Source organism: Carcharodon carcharias, chromosome 13 (assembly GCF_017639515.1).
Source record: "Carcharodon carcharias isolate sCarCar2 chromosome 13, sCarCar2.pri, whole genome shotgun sequence".
NCBI classification, from domain to species: domain Eukaryota; kingdom Metazoa; phylum Chordata; class Chondrichthyes; order Lamniformes; family Lamnidae; genus Carcharodon; species Carcharodon carcharias.
Window position 1 is genome coordinate 104,683,347 of NC_054479.1, and position 14,907 is coordinate 104,698,253.

The 14,907-nt window shown below is 41.8% G+C and overlaps 1 protein-coding gene across 6 annotated transcripts in view; it reads right to left on the reverse strand.

Annotated features, from left to right (window-relative positions):
• uhrf1bp1l (UHRF1 binding protein 1-like) overlaps nucleotides 1–14,907 on the reverse strand; it is a 134,759-nt gene that overhangs the window by 84,670 nt on the left and 35,182 nt on the right. For all 6 annotated transcript variants that reach the window (XM_041202591.1, XM_041202593.1, XM_041202592.1 and 3 more), the window contains exon 3: nucleotides 4,223–4,261. In XM_041202591.1, coding sequence (XP_041058525.1) covers nucleotides 4,223–4,261 — 39 coding nt within the window. The remainder of the gene's footprint in view (nucleotides 1–4,222; nucleotides 4,262–14,907) is intronic.

Here is a 14,907-nt window from a genome sequence, read left to right on the forward strand (position 1 = left end):
AAAAACTCCAGCAAGTTAGTTGAACATGATTTTCCCTTGATGAATCCATGCCGGTTTTCCTTAATTATCCTGCACTTGTCATAAGTGATTATTGATTTTTTCCCATTCTATAGTTTCCATAAGTTTCCCTACCACTGAGGACAAACTGACTAGCCTGTCATTGCCAGCTTTATCCTTGCACACCTTTTTGAACAAGGGTGCAACATTCGCAGTTCTCCAGTCCTCTGGCACATCCTCTGTGTCTAAGGAAGACTGGAAGATTACCATTAGTGCGTCTGCAATTTCCACTTTCACTTCTCTCAGTACCCTTGGATGCATCTCATCCGGTTCTGGTACCTTATGTATTTTAAGTAAAGATAGCCTTTTCAACACCTCCTTCCTCTCTATTGCAAGTTCTGTAACTGTACCAGTTACCTACTCTCTCACCTCAGCCTGGGTAGCAAGTTCTTTTTTATAAAGGCAGATGCAAAGTACTTGTTCAACACCTCCTATATTTTCCAGCATCCACATGCAAATCCCCTTTTTTGTCCCTAATCAGCTCTACTCTTTCTTTTACCACCCTTTTATTATTTACATGCTCAGAGAAGACCTCGGTATTCCCTTTTATGTTCGCGGCCAGCCTCTTTTCATTCTCTCTCCTTGCTTTTCTTATTAGTTTCTTCACTTCCCCTCTGGTCCTTCTATATTCAGCCTGATTCTCCATTGTATTTTCTACCGGACATCTGTCGTACGTGCACTCCTTCCTTTTCATCTTTACCTCTATCTCTAGTCACCCAGGGCACTCTGGATTTATTTGTCCTGCAATACTTTGTCTTTGAAGGTGGCCCGTTGTTCAGCCACTGTCTTTTCTGCCAACATTTGATTCCAACTCACTCGACTAAGATGCATTCGCATCCCATCAAAGTTGGCTTTCCCCCAATTAATTATCCCTGCTCTGGATTGTTCTCTGTCCTTTTCATGATTAGCCTAAACCTTATGATATAATGGTCACTGTCCTCTGGAGGCTCTCTCATTACTATTTGATCCACTTAGGCCAACTCATTCCCCAGAACCAGGTCCAGATATGCATGCCTTGTCATTGGACTGGAAACATATTGCTGTAGAAAATTATCTTGAACACATTCCAGGAACCCTTGCCCCTCTTGACCTTGTGTACTATTCCTATCCCAGTCTATATTTGGATAATTGAAGTCCCCCATTATGGTTACTCTATAACTCTCGATAATTTCTTTTCAAGTTTGTTTCTCCACATCTCTTCCACTAGGTCTATATACTACATCAATCAATCAATATTATTACACCTTTCCCATTCCTTACCTCTAGCCAGAGAGATTCTGTCCTTGATCTCTCTGGAACATCCTCTCTCTCCAGCAGTGTAATGCCATCTTTAACCAATATTGCCACTCCCCACCCCCTTTCTTGTCTCTCCTAAACACCTTGTACCCAGGAATATGTAACACCCAGTCCTGCTCTTCTTTGAAACAGTTCTCTGTTATAGCAATGATATCATAATTCCATTTGTCAACTTGTGCCTGCAGTTCACCAATCTTATTTAATCACCCTCCGTGCATTCACATACATGCGCATTAGTCCTGATTTAGGCTTTTTTACTTTCCCACTTATTCTGACCCCAACTCATGACTCACTGTTGCCTACTCTAATTCTATCAAACTCTCCAGTATTCTTACTGCCTTGATGCAACTATCTGGTCTATCCTTGTTATCAGTTGATACTTCATTACGTCCCACTGCTAGTTTTTCTCCTCTGCACTCAGAATTTCCCCCCAGGTTGCCACCCCACTGCCCATCTAGTTTAATCCCTCTCCAACAGCACTAGCAAACCTCTGGACGAGGGCACTAGTCCCAGTCCTTTTAAGGTGTAACCTGTCCTGAGGTATCTTACTAGTTACCACCTGCAAAACCAAAAAAGACCATATTAAATCCTACTGTGTTTTCTAACCATTAATCAACCCTCAGTCCATGCTAATATATTACCCCCAGCGCCACAAACTGTAACTTACTGTAATAACCACTTGTGCAGCACCTTAGTTAAAAGGCCGCAAGAAGGGGCAAGTCCAGAAGTGCATGTCTTGTCATTAGAACAGAGCCGGAGAGTTAAAAGGGTGCGAGAAGAAGCAAGGCTGAGATAAATTCAGTGGACTTTAGTATACATAGGAATTATTCTAAAGTAAGATAATAATTGAAATAAATTAGTAAATACTGTAGTAAATGCTTTATATAAACTATAAGGTACATCAGTGCAGCTGGGCCATGTGGAATGTGTATCTTGTGGGATGTGGAAGTCATGCCTCAGAAATTTAAAGCCCTCCCTCCTATTCCATTTCTCCAGCCACATGCTGAACTGTTCAATCTTCTATTCTTATGTTCACTAGCACGTAGCACTGGGATCCTGAGAGTATTGCTTGAGGTCCTGCTTTTTAATTCCCTTCCTAGCTCTCTAAAATCTGCTCTCAGGAACTCATCCCTTTTCCTACCTGTGTCATTGGTCCTAATGTGGACCACGGCATCCTGGACTCACATCTATGGCTGCAGAAACACCTGCCTGTTCCCCAAACTATGGAATCCCCTGCTATAGTAGTAGTGCAGCTGAGTCACCCCTGGTGCCATGGACTTGGCTCTTACCACAGTCCTCTGAGGAACCATCTCGTTCACCAGTACCCACAATGGAAAAATGGTTAGAGAACGAGATAGCCTCAGGAGATTCCTGCACTGCCTGCTTGTTTCTCTTAGATACTCTGGGGGTCACCCATTTACTTTCTGCCCGTACTTCTTATCTGTGGTGTGAACACCTCTCCAAACATGCTATCTACGTAATCTGCAGCCTTGCAGCTGCACCACAGTGACTCCAGCCGCCGCTCAAGTTCCACAACTTGGAGCTCATGTTTCTGCAGCTGGTGACACTTCCTACAGATGTAGTCATCGAGGGCACTTTGTGCTTGCATGACTTTCTACATCCCGCAAGATGCACATTCCACATGGCCGAACTGCACTGACATACTATAGTAAACGCTTTATATAAAGTATAAGGTATTTACTAAGTTATTTTAATTATCTTAATTTAGAATAATTCCTATGTATACTGCAATTTGCTGTGTTTATCTCATTCCCACCCCTTCACGTGCTCTTTTAACTCTCCAGCTCCGCTGAGTCTCGCCCCTTCTCACGCTCTTTTAGCTAAGGTGTTGCACAAGTGGTTATTAGACTAAATTAAGGTTTGTGGTATTGGAGGTAATGTATTTGCGTGAACTGAGGATTGATTTGTGGTTAGAAAACACGGTAGGAATAAATAGGTCATTTTTGGATTTGCAGATGGTAACTAGTAAAATGCTGCAAAGACCAATGCTTCGAACTCAGCTATTTACAATGTAAATCAACTTAGATGAGAGATGGCATGTAACATATCTAGGTTTTCTGACAAAACTAAGTTATATGGAAAAGTAAGCTGCGAAGAGGACACCAAGTGGCTGCAAAAGGATTTAGTTGGGTTAAAGTGAGCGGGAAAGAATGTGGCAGATGGACTACAATGCCGATGAATGAGAGGTTGTCCAATTTTCTAAATGGAGAGAGACAGAAAAATGTTGATAGAGGGACATGGGTGTCATTGTAAACAAATCACAAAGTTAACATACAGGTACAGCAAGCAAATGATATGTTGGCCTTTATTACAAAAGGAGTGGAGTATAAGACAGTGAAGAAGTCTTACTGCAATGGTCTAGGCTTTGGTCAGACCACAGCACTGTACACAGTTTCCTTACCTCAGGAAAGGGAATGTAATAAAGGTTCCTGGGATGAGGGGACTGTCAGATGGTGAGAGATTGCAATGAATGAGATTACAAGAATTAGAGGTGATCTCATTGAAACATGTAAAATTGTTAAGGAGCTTGGCAAAGTTGTTGCTGGGAAAATATTGCTGGGAATGTTGCTGGCTGGGAATTCAAGGGGTCACTGTCTCAAAAAACAGGGGACTAGTCAGAGACATCGATAGACTTTTGGACACCAAGAGAATCAAGGGACATGGGGATAGTGCAGGAACATGAGGTACAAGATCAGCCATGATCTTATTAAATGTTGGAGCAGGCTCAAAAGGGCAAATTCCTACACCTGTTCCAATTTCTCTAATTCTACTGTCCTGCCAGAAATTAGACCACCTGACACAATTAGCTTTGTTCACTTTTAATAATGATCATAAAATGAAAATTTACCAGACAGATTGGATGAGTCTTTAATTTAGTCCAGTGTATCTGCAAGAGAGACAGAATAGGTCATTCAGTAAAGCTTTCAGTTTCTGCAAATACAGTCCTTCCAAACGTCAAATGAAATAGTCTGGCAATGTTCTATAAAAGGCCTTGTCTCAAACTCTCTTATAAATAGCTCACTCCACAAATTTAACCATTTTAAAATTGAATAACAACAGTGTTAGGCCATTCTATACTAGAAAGATAAGCGACACTAATCAAAAAGCAGAATACTGCAGATGCTGAAAATCTGAAATATAAAAACAGAAAAAGTTCGTGACTACAGACCTGAGGCTCCCAGGTGTAAAATGTTAACTTGGTTTCTCTCTCTATAAATGCTGCCTAACCTACAGAGTTTCTCCAGCATTTTCTGTTTTTATTTAAGATATCCAACACTGGTTGTTCAGCAATTGAGATTACCATGTTAGGAGCAAAAGTCACTGAAATTATAAGATCCAGCCACACTTTAACAAACAGGGGACTATTGTTCAAGCAGGATAGCTCATGTGTCTCAGCAGTTCCTTCCTCTTGACATAATAATAGCGTCAATCACCACTGCTCTGGCTGATTAGTTTTTTTCAAGCAGCCTTTAAGCTTGTTGGCCAATCAAAGCCTTCTTCTCTAATTTATACTGTTAAATCTTTTGAGAATTAGCTTTTTAGCGGAATGCAACATTAAATTAATAGAAAATAGTAAACTCAAAGTAAAAAATATAAAAACAGGATGTAAAATGGAACAAGTATGTTTTTGTAGCTTTTGGTTTAATCTATTTTTTCATCTCAACCTCGAAGTAGCTTTATTAGTGTTTATTTTAACAATGGATAAGCTAGAAGCCATCAGGCAGGAATTTCATTGCAAACTTTTTACAGTCAGCATATTCAGGGTCTAAGGCCTTTCAGCCATAGTACACCAAGGGGCTGGAAACCGTGTACAGCCCCTCAAGCTGTATGCCTGTGATACAATGTATATTGTGGATATCAAAAGTATTGACATTGTATTGAGGCACCTCAGAATGGACATGCTGTATGGAGAAAAGCTGAATTCTACTGCACTTTCTGTAACATTCAATTTGAAATGTTTTGCAATATACTTAACAAATTTTATGAATAAAGTATATTTTTGGAAAAAATATTCAGGACACAGGTCTCAGTGCTGCAAAAGCAATCAATACAAGAGTCTGTTATCCGTGTATTTTATTTTTAAAAGTCAAATTTCTGACTTGATTAGAAATACAAGTTTGTGCAATTGATCTCAGTCTTGGCTCAGTGGCAGCATTCTCAATTGTGGATCAGAAGATCACCGGCTGTAAATTCTGTGGAGTGGCAATCATAGTCGGATTGCCACTCCGCTCCTAGCCACTTACCCTGAAATGTAGCTTCACCTTTGTTGACTGACCTCCCTCAGCTGACTCAGGCCAGGTGAGAACAGTGAAGTGCAGCGGGTTCCCGACATCTTGTGTCAGGGGCACTGAGTCGAAAGTAAGGAAGAATCACCTGCTTTCTTATGGAATTAGCTGCCACAAAGCATGTAGGTTAAAATTCCAGCCACTTTGAGAAACCAGGCAGAAGGTAAATGTGTAAGTTAAGCGGGTGGGATTTGGGGGAGAAGCTAGCATTGGGGAGCAGGGTGGGTCGGTGGTGAGGGGGTAGAGGGTAGCGTGGGTCAGGGTGAGTCAACGGGTTGGGGGTAAGGAGGTTAGGTGGGTCATTGGGGAGGTCAGGTGATGTAGTTGGTGGGAGTGGTCAGTGTGGGGATCAGGTGGTCAGTGGGGTGGTCAGGAGGTTGGGGGTCGGATGATCAGTGGGCTTGTGGTCACTGGGGGCAAGTGGTCAGTTGTGTGGTCGGTGATAAGTGGAGGTCAGGGAGTAGTCATTGGAGGGGGATTGTGCTGTCAGTGGAGGAGGAGGGTAGTGGTAGGGGGTGTGTTTGTGAGATAGGGGTGTTGGGGAGGTAGTCAGGGATTGTGGAGGGTAGTCAAGTGATGGTGGAGGTGGGGAGTGAGTGGTGGTGTGGAGGTAGTCCGGGCATTCTATGGGCGGTGGGGGGGTGAGGGGGGTAGTTGAGATGCAGTGGAGGTAGTTGGGTGGGTGGGTGGGAAGGGTAGTTTCGGGGTGAGGGGAATAGTTGGGCTGTCCCGTGCAGGGTTGGACATTTGTGAGGAGTCCTGTGAGATGTCGTGGGTTAGTCTGCTGTTGGTGGGGAGATTAATCGGGGTGTTATGATGTGGCAAGTGATGTGTGCCAACCGGACCAAATCCACAAGGGAAAGTTGGCCACCTATCAGAACGGTTTTGCAATTTGTATTTACCACGAGAAGATGTATGCACTGAATTCATAAATAATGAGTCCACTAAGACCATTAGGGATTTTAAAAATTAAATTAAAATATTTAACAAAAGTAGAGATTTCAAGCACATACGTAAGACTACAATTACTTAATACTATAACAAATCTTAAAATTCCTAATTAACCTGACTCCCAATTATATACCCACTTTAAGGCAACAGTCCAAAATAGATTTTAAATTTAAGTAAACAAGCCAGCAAGTTACCACAGTACCCACTTGACAGTGGAATTCCAACAATTTGTCTCCAACTTTAGTTACTGGAAAAAGCAGTTTTTTTCAAAAATGGCTGGAGGCTTCCTGAAGGCTGTTTCATACACTGCTGTTAGATCTTACATGCCCCCCACCCCCACATAGCCTTTCATTCTCCTTTATGTTTCTCTCTCTTTAATCTGTAAATTCCATTGTTCCACATGTCTTTTGAAATGTACTTTCCCCACGATATAAAAACTTTCACGTTGTCAATATTGTCAGTAACCTTTGGGAAAAATAAACACTACTTGGCTTTGCTTATCTGGCTAGTTGTAAACATCTTAACATCTCTTTGAAATCCTAACAGTTCCTTCACTTATCTAAAAATGCAAATTTCCACACACCTTATACGCCAAGACAGCATCTATGTTTACTTATTAGCATTTCAAGTATACTTCTACACCAATCTTTTAATAATTTCAAGCCTGCAGTCTACCTGACTCCAATGTAATTGTATCACACAGACAGAACCATCTTTATTCACAACCATAACCTACTTTACAATAAACCAGAATATTATAAAAATTATTACATCCATTGTTGGCACGCACCTGGAGACACTCCTCTGCTGAGAGCAAGAAATGACCACATGCAGGTGGTCTTGCAATTTTTTATTCATTCATGGGGTGTGGCTATCGCAGGCTAGGCCAGCAATTATTGCCAATCCCTAATTGCCCTTGAGAAGGTGGTGGTGAGCTGCCTTCTTGAACTGTTGCAGTCCATGTGGTGTAGGTACACTCACAATGCTGTTATGGAGGCAGCTCCAGGAGTTGACCCAGCGACAGTGAAAGAACAGCGATATATTTCCAAGTCAAGATGGTGTGTGGCTTGGAAGGGAACTTCCAGGTGCTGGTTCCCATGTACCTACTGTCCTTGTCCTTCTAGATGGTATTGCTTGTGGGTTTGGAAGGTGCTGTCGAAGGAGGCTTGGAGAATTCCTGCAATGTATCTTGTAGATGGTACACACTGCTGCCATTGTGCGTCAGTGATGGAGGGAGTCAATGTTTGTGGATGATATGCCAATTAAGCAGGCTACTTTGTCCTGGATGGTGTCAAGCTTCTTGAGTCTTGTTGGAGCTGCACTCATCCAGGCAAGTGGAGAGTATTCCATCACACTCCTGACTTGTGCGTTGTAGATGGTGGACAGGTTTTGGGGAGTCAGGTGTTGAGAGTTACTCACCGCAGAATTCCTAGGCTCTGACCTGCTCTTGTAGCCACAGTATTTGTGTGGTTAGTCCAGTTGCTTCTGGTCAATGGCAGGATGTTGATAGTGGGGGATTCGCTGATGGTAATGCCATTGAATGTCAAGGGGCAATGGTTAGATTCTCTCTTGTTGGAAAGCCTTGGTGGGATTGATAAGGCACTGAAACCCAATCAGATGACCTGATTTGAAGTATTACCTTATATGTCAAGGGAGCAGGGTCAGAAAGGGGTATAAAGCCACAGTCCAGAAGGACATTTTTGCTGCAGCCTGTAAGCATAATTTGGTCAGCCACAGGCAGTCATGCAGAAGAATTCAGGCAGGACTGCACTCTCTCCCTTTTCCTGTTCGTGTGTTGCATAGAACCCTTTGCTGAGTCCATCAGAAAGGATTCGGGCATAAGACAAGAGATGATCCCAGGGAGTGGAGGCATTCGAGTCAAAGCCTCCCTTGTACATGGATGACGTCGGCGTCTTCTTCTCGGAACCGCTGTCGGTGCGCCGACTGACGAGCATCTACAACCAGTTTGAACTGGTCTCAGGAGCCAAGATAAATCATGGCAAGAGCGAGATCATGTTTTTTGGGAACTGGGCTGACTGATTCTCTGTCATCTTCACCATCAGGTTAGATTGCCTAAGATGCTGGGGATATGGTTCAGAGGGACTGGGTCATGTGTTGAAAACTGGAAGGAGCAAGTGGCTATGGACAAAAACAAACTGCGCATGTGGGAGTGACATTCCCTCTCCATTGTGGGTAAGAACCTGGTCAGGTTTGAGGCACTCTTGGTGTTGCTGTATGGGATGCAGGTTTGGCTCATTCCTCACTCCTGTACTGTGGCAAGCACCCAAGCCATCTTCCACTTTATCTGGAGGTCAAAAATTGAACGTGTTCGCAGGGACACGATGCAAAAACCTCTAGGTAAAGTGGGAAAAGCCTACCCAATATCACCTCATCCTGATGGCCACCTTTGTGTGTGGTTGCTCCAAGCTGTGTATATACCCTTGGTATGCAAACACCAAGTGTCATTAGATGTTGAGATTCTACCTATTCCCGAAGTTGTGAAGGATGGGTCTGGCCACATTGCCGTAGAACGCTCCAAGTAGTAGTATCATGCCCTATCATCTATCCTTTGTGGAAAAGCTTATGCAGAAAGACACCTCTGACCACAAGTCCATCAGGCAGTGGTCTGCACATACTGTCCTAGAAGCCCTATGGGAAAAGGAGATGATGGGTCCTGTTGGATGGTTCCCCGTGCAGACTGTCATTCATTTTGCAGAATGGCTCATCACCAGAACTTTCAAACAAGCACCATGATGTAGTATGGCGGGTAGTGCAAAAGGTCCTTCCCATCAGATTCTTCCTACATGGCTGCAGTCTCTTCCCCTCTGCACGTTGCAATCAAGGTGACTGTAGTGGGGAAGAGACCATTGCTCAACTCCTTCTGAAATGTGCCTTTGCAAGGAAGGTCTGGAGAGGGATGCAGTGATTTTTGTCGAGGTTCATCCCGAGCAGCTCTGTGACACAGGACTCTGTGCTGTACAAGCTGTTCCCAGGGACACACATGAAGACAAACACCAACTGCAGATGGAGGATCATTATGTTTGCACATTGGTGAAAGACACTCTTTGGTCTGGCAGGGTTGGCCTTCCAATGCAAAGAGCTGCCCATGACCAAGTGTAATAGACTGGCACGTTCTAAGGTCCAGGACTACGTACTGAGGAATGCTCTAAAGCTGGGGGAGGCCGCCACAGAGGCACAATGGGGAAAGGTCGCTGTCTAAGGCCTTTCAGCCACAGTACATCAAGGGGCAGAAAACTGTAGAGAATGCCTCAGGTTGTATGATTCACATTGAATGTATACATGTGTCACAATCATATTGAAGCATCTCAGTGTGCAACATGATCTATGTAGAAAATTTAAATATCATTGCACTTTCAGTAATGACTATTTTGAAATCTTTTGTAATATTCTTTTCGATATTTTATGAATAAAGTTTTATGAATGAAGTATATTCAACAATTTAGGCCAGGCGATGGCATGGTGGACTAGTAATCCAGAGATTCAGGGTAATGGTCTGGGAACCCGGGTTCGAATCCCACCATGGCAGTTGGTGGAATTTGAATTCAATAAAAATCTGGAATTAAAAATCTAATGATGACCATGAAACTATTGTCGATTGTTGTAAAAACCCATCTGGTTCACTACTGTCCTTTAGGGAAGGAAATCTGCTGTCCTTACCTGGTCTGGTCTACATGTGACTCCACATCCACAGCAATGTGGCTGACTATTAAATGCCCCCTGAACGAGGGCAATGAGGGATGGGTAATAAATGCTGGCCTAGCCAGCGATGCCCACATCCCATAAATGAATTTTTAAAAAAGTCATGTGGAAGAATTTGTTCAGCAGACTGAACACCCAGGAATGAGCTCCTGCATGTGGGTTTTACTAAGCAACTGGTGTTTTAAGTATATACTATTGTTTAATGGATTAATAAAGATTTTCCACATAAAGCGGAAATCGTATCCAAGTTGTTTTGTGTCATTCATAATTATTACTGGGTACTGACCTTAGAGGGAAGTGAGACCCCTTGTTTAAGTGTATGCAGCTGTCAGACCTGTTGAGTTTTTCCAGCATTTTCTGTTTTTATAACTGTGATCAGTGATTTGCTGCTTGAGGCCTCTATCACTCATGATGAAAGATAATTATATTTATATGGCATGTTTCACATCAAAGGAATTTACAACATGAATTATGTTAAAAACAGGCTAAGATAAAATTAACATCAAGTTTCATAAACAAATGTTTGAGTTCTCAAAGGATAAGGCAAAATGAGATGTTGCTCAAGTGCAAAACATTATGCTGCACTCATACCAAAAATGCACTGAAGTACACAATATCTGTTCTATTTCTTCCAGGAAAGTAAGTACGCAAAAAGACCAACAAATCCATTAATTACATCATTGCCTAATATTGCACTTAACTGTTTTGCTTCCCAATGGTTCAGCAAATATATTAATGAGTAGCTGAGACAAATCGATCAGGTTCAATCACTAACGCATGCAAAATTAGCCGATCTTTGTAAGGGTGCTACAGCTGATCCCAACATCCAATTTTGGCAAAGGAAAATTGTCCAAGATTCCTCCTCCTGATCCCTATCCAGCAACCCCTCGCTCAAGTAGGCACGTGGACATTGGTGAGGTCAGGAATGAGCTCTATGCTGATGCATTTCCTGACAACTGGACTGCCTGCCAAAGATCACCTTCAAGGCTTATCATCTGTGTAATACAAGTCAATGCAAGTGTGTGGTGAGATACTGCATCTCACTTAAGTGAAAGTAACAGGACAGCAAATACAAAAAACAGGAAATAATAACTTGCAAACTGAGAATATAATCTCCCTGCAGTGCTCAATGCTTCCACCTAAAGTATGACCTTTCTAATCAAAATATACCAATTAATTTAAATGTAATATTAGACAGCTACTTCAACTTCTATATTTAGTGTACAAAAGTTAGACCACACCTTGCATTGACAAGGACCAAGTTATCAGGTTTGTCCTGTAAGTAAAATCTCAGAAATATTTCACACTGCCTAAGAAATCTATTGACATTTCATAACAATCAAGACTGGAGGCTCCTGCTGGCACTAGCTGCAATTGAGTTAAAACTTATGAAATGTCACAAAATGTGAATGCTATTTTAGAGATTCAGAATAGAACATAGCTCGACATGGATTTTAAGAAATTCTCTAATTCTACAGATCACCTTCCAGTAAACCTTTTCAGTTGACATCATGCAGTAATGCGACAAGTTATCTTGAAGAGAAGTGACATTATCATGACAAACAAAGAGCGATGACATCTCCATCTGATGCTGGGAAGAAATTAAGTTAATGCTGCACAGGAAAAATCCAGTCATTTTCTTTCACAGGACCAGTGCCATTGGAAAAATATCAGCAGCATTCAATTATCTTTTTACGTGGAGAAGTCTGCAGATTTCATAATGCAATCAAGACAAAGTACATAAAAAGTGTGATATACACACACACATATGTAAGCACTCCACCTTTAGCATAATAAAATGTAATAATAATAAAAGGCACTTCACAAGATCATTGTTAAAGCAATGCTACATCAGACAATATTATGGCAGATGGCCAAAAGCTTTGTCAAAGAGGTAAGTTTTAAACAATGTCTTAAAGAAAAGAAGGGTAGAGAGGCAGAGGGCTTTAGGGAGGGTATTCCAGAGCTTAGAGCCTAGGCAGCTGAAAACAGGGTCACCAATGATGGAGCAATTAAAATCAGGGATGCTCTAAAGGCCAGAATTTAGGCATGCACTCATACCTGAGGATTGTGGGGCTGGGTGACATTTTAATATCACTACATACCGAAAGAGCGTGTTTTAAAAGCATCAGCATTTTTAAAATATAAGCAGAATGCCCGATTTCAAATGCATGTCTTCCACTAAATATAAGTACAACATTTTCACCTAACATAAAATCTAAAATGTTGCAGATACTGAAAATCAGAAACAAGGACAGAAAATATGAAACCCATCCCAGTCTTCCAGTGGAGACAGCAGATAACTTTGGGCGCTGATCCTTCTTCAAAACCTGTTTCAGTGGCCCAGCATTTTCTATTTTTAATTTCCATTTTAACTTCCTAACTCATCCTTTATATAGGTCCTCCCTATCAAATACCATTCCTCAAACAAACAAACAATTTTCTCCTGGTCCTCTGCTAATCTCATTGATGTTGGCGGCAAGGTGTTTTGCAAGACTATGTTTTGGTGACAATTCTCCTTATGGTGAAGTACCTGTCAAAAGCTGGTGTCACTCCATTGCCCAAACTAGGTCTTATTAAAGATTGAACTTTTTGGTTGAATATAAATTTGGTGCCTGATGAGAAGACATCAGACAAGCTTACCCAAAGGCATGTGTTCTTATTGAGATGAAGAGCCTGGGCTAGATTTGCATCAGTGTCTAAGGAGGCAAGTAACAATGGCCAACAATATCTCAATTCAATTTTTACTATTTTGCTACTATCAGAGGCAGTTTTGAAAGACAAGGCGTAGTAGAAATTGGTTAGGAGCATGTTTGGATGCATAATAAATATTGTACAGACAATGCATCCCTAAACAAGGAGGTGCTACAATCACCAAAATTGTGCCTTGAACCTTATTTCAGTAATATGGGCAAAATGGCAGCATCTGTTGCACCTCCAGAGGCAGCACATCCAAATCAAAAGAATCAATTTCAGGCCACTTACCTCAGCTAGCATCAGATTCAGGCAAATTCTGGATGGCAGCAGAGGGAGGTGGAGAATGGAAGAGACCCAGTCATGGGTCAGCAACGGCACTCAGGGGTATGGTGGAACTGGGAGGAACACATTTGCTCCTCCTGGTGCCACATCAAGCTTTCAAACAAAAATGTACGTACTTTTTTGTTTAGCTACAGCAAACAGCGGGCAGAGTGGGGTCCAATATCACTATCAGCCCCCAGTCATCTCCCACATCCAAGGCCAAGATAATTTTCTAAAGATCCAAGTCTTATTGTATCATTTCAAAAAGTATATTACTTAACTATGACTTAACTGTGAAAGAAAGTCAGCTTGGGTTTCAATGTTTACATCTGGATATTGTACTAGCTTTTCAAGTCTTTGCTTTAGATCAAAACATTTTGTTTTGTTAGGAATTTATAAATTGTATGAAAACTGCAGCATTCACCAACATTCACAAACAAAAAAAATTATTTCAACAATAACACAAGTCAATGGCATTTCCATTCTTCACCACCCCCCCCATCATTACCAGCCAAAGGCACAATTCCACAGTACCAGTGGCCTAGCGGGGTTGCCACATCCAAGAAGAAACATAAGCCACCAACAGAGCAGAAAACTCTAGTTCCAATTCTTCCAGCAGTTGGAAGAACTAGGAGCCCAGGGTCATGGAATTATATTAGAAACTTGAATGATTGTTATATTAATGCATCAATATACCATGAAGGGCAAAGTCAACATTGAATGTTAATCAGCACTGACTAAAATTGGGTGTCAGGCACCTGCAAAAGCTTTGTTATATTCTCAGATAATCAGGTAATTAAATATGCAGTTTATTGAAGTGTTGTTCAAATAGTTTGTGCACTAATGGAAAACCATTTACAAATAACATAGAAAACCTGAACAGTGATGGCACTGTGATCTAGATTGGGCAGGTTGTCTTATGAGAAAAGGTTGGACAAGCTTGGCTTGTACCCACTGGAGTTTAGAAGAATAAGAGACGACTTGATTTAAACATAAAATCCTAAAGGGTTTTGAGAGGGTGGATTAGGAGAGGATGTTTCCTCTTGTGGGAGAATCTAGTGCTAGGGGTCACTGTTTAAAAATAAGGGGTCACCACTTAGGAAAGAGATGAGGAGAGTTTTTTTTTCTCAGAGGATTCAGAGTCTCTGGAACTGTCTTCCTCAAAAGGCGGTGGAAGTAGGATCTATGAATCTTTTTAAGGCAGAGTTAGATAGATTCTTGATAAGCAACGGGGTGCAAGGTTATCGGGGTTGGCGAGAATGTGGAGTTGAGCTTACAGTCAGATCAGCCATGATCTAATTGAATGGTGGAGCAGGCTCGAAGGGTCAAGTAGCCTACTCTTGCTCCTAATTCATATGATCATTTGAATGGGATTCAGAGAATGGTAACAGCACAGAAGGAGGCCAATCAGCCTGTCATATCCATTCTCAGCTCTCTGTAAGAACTCATCAGCTAGTCCCATTCGCCTGTCTTATCCCCGGAGCCCTTCAGATATTTTCTCAACAGATAATCATACAATTTCATTTTGAAGGTTTCTATTAAATATGCCTCCACCATA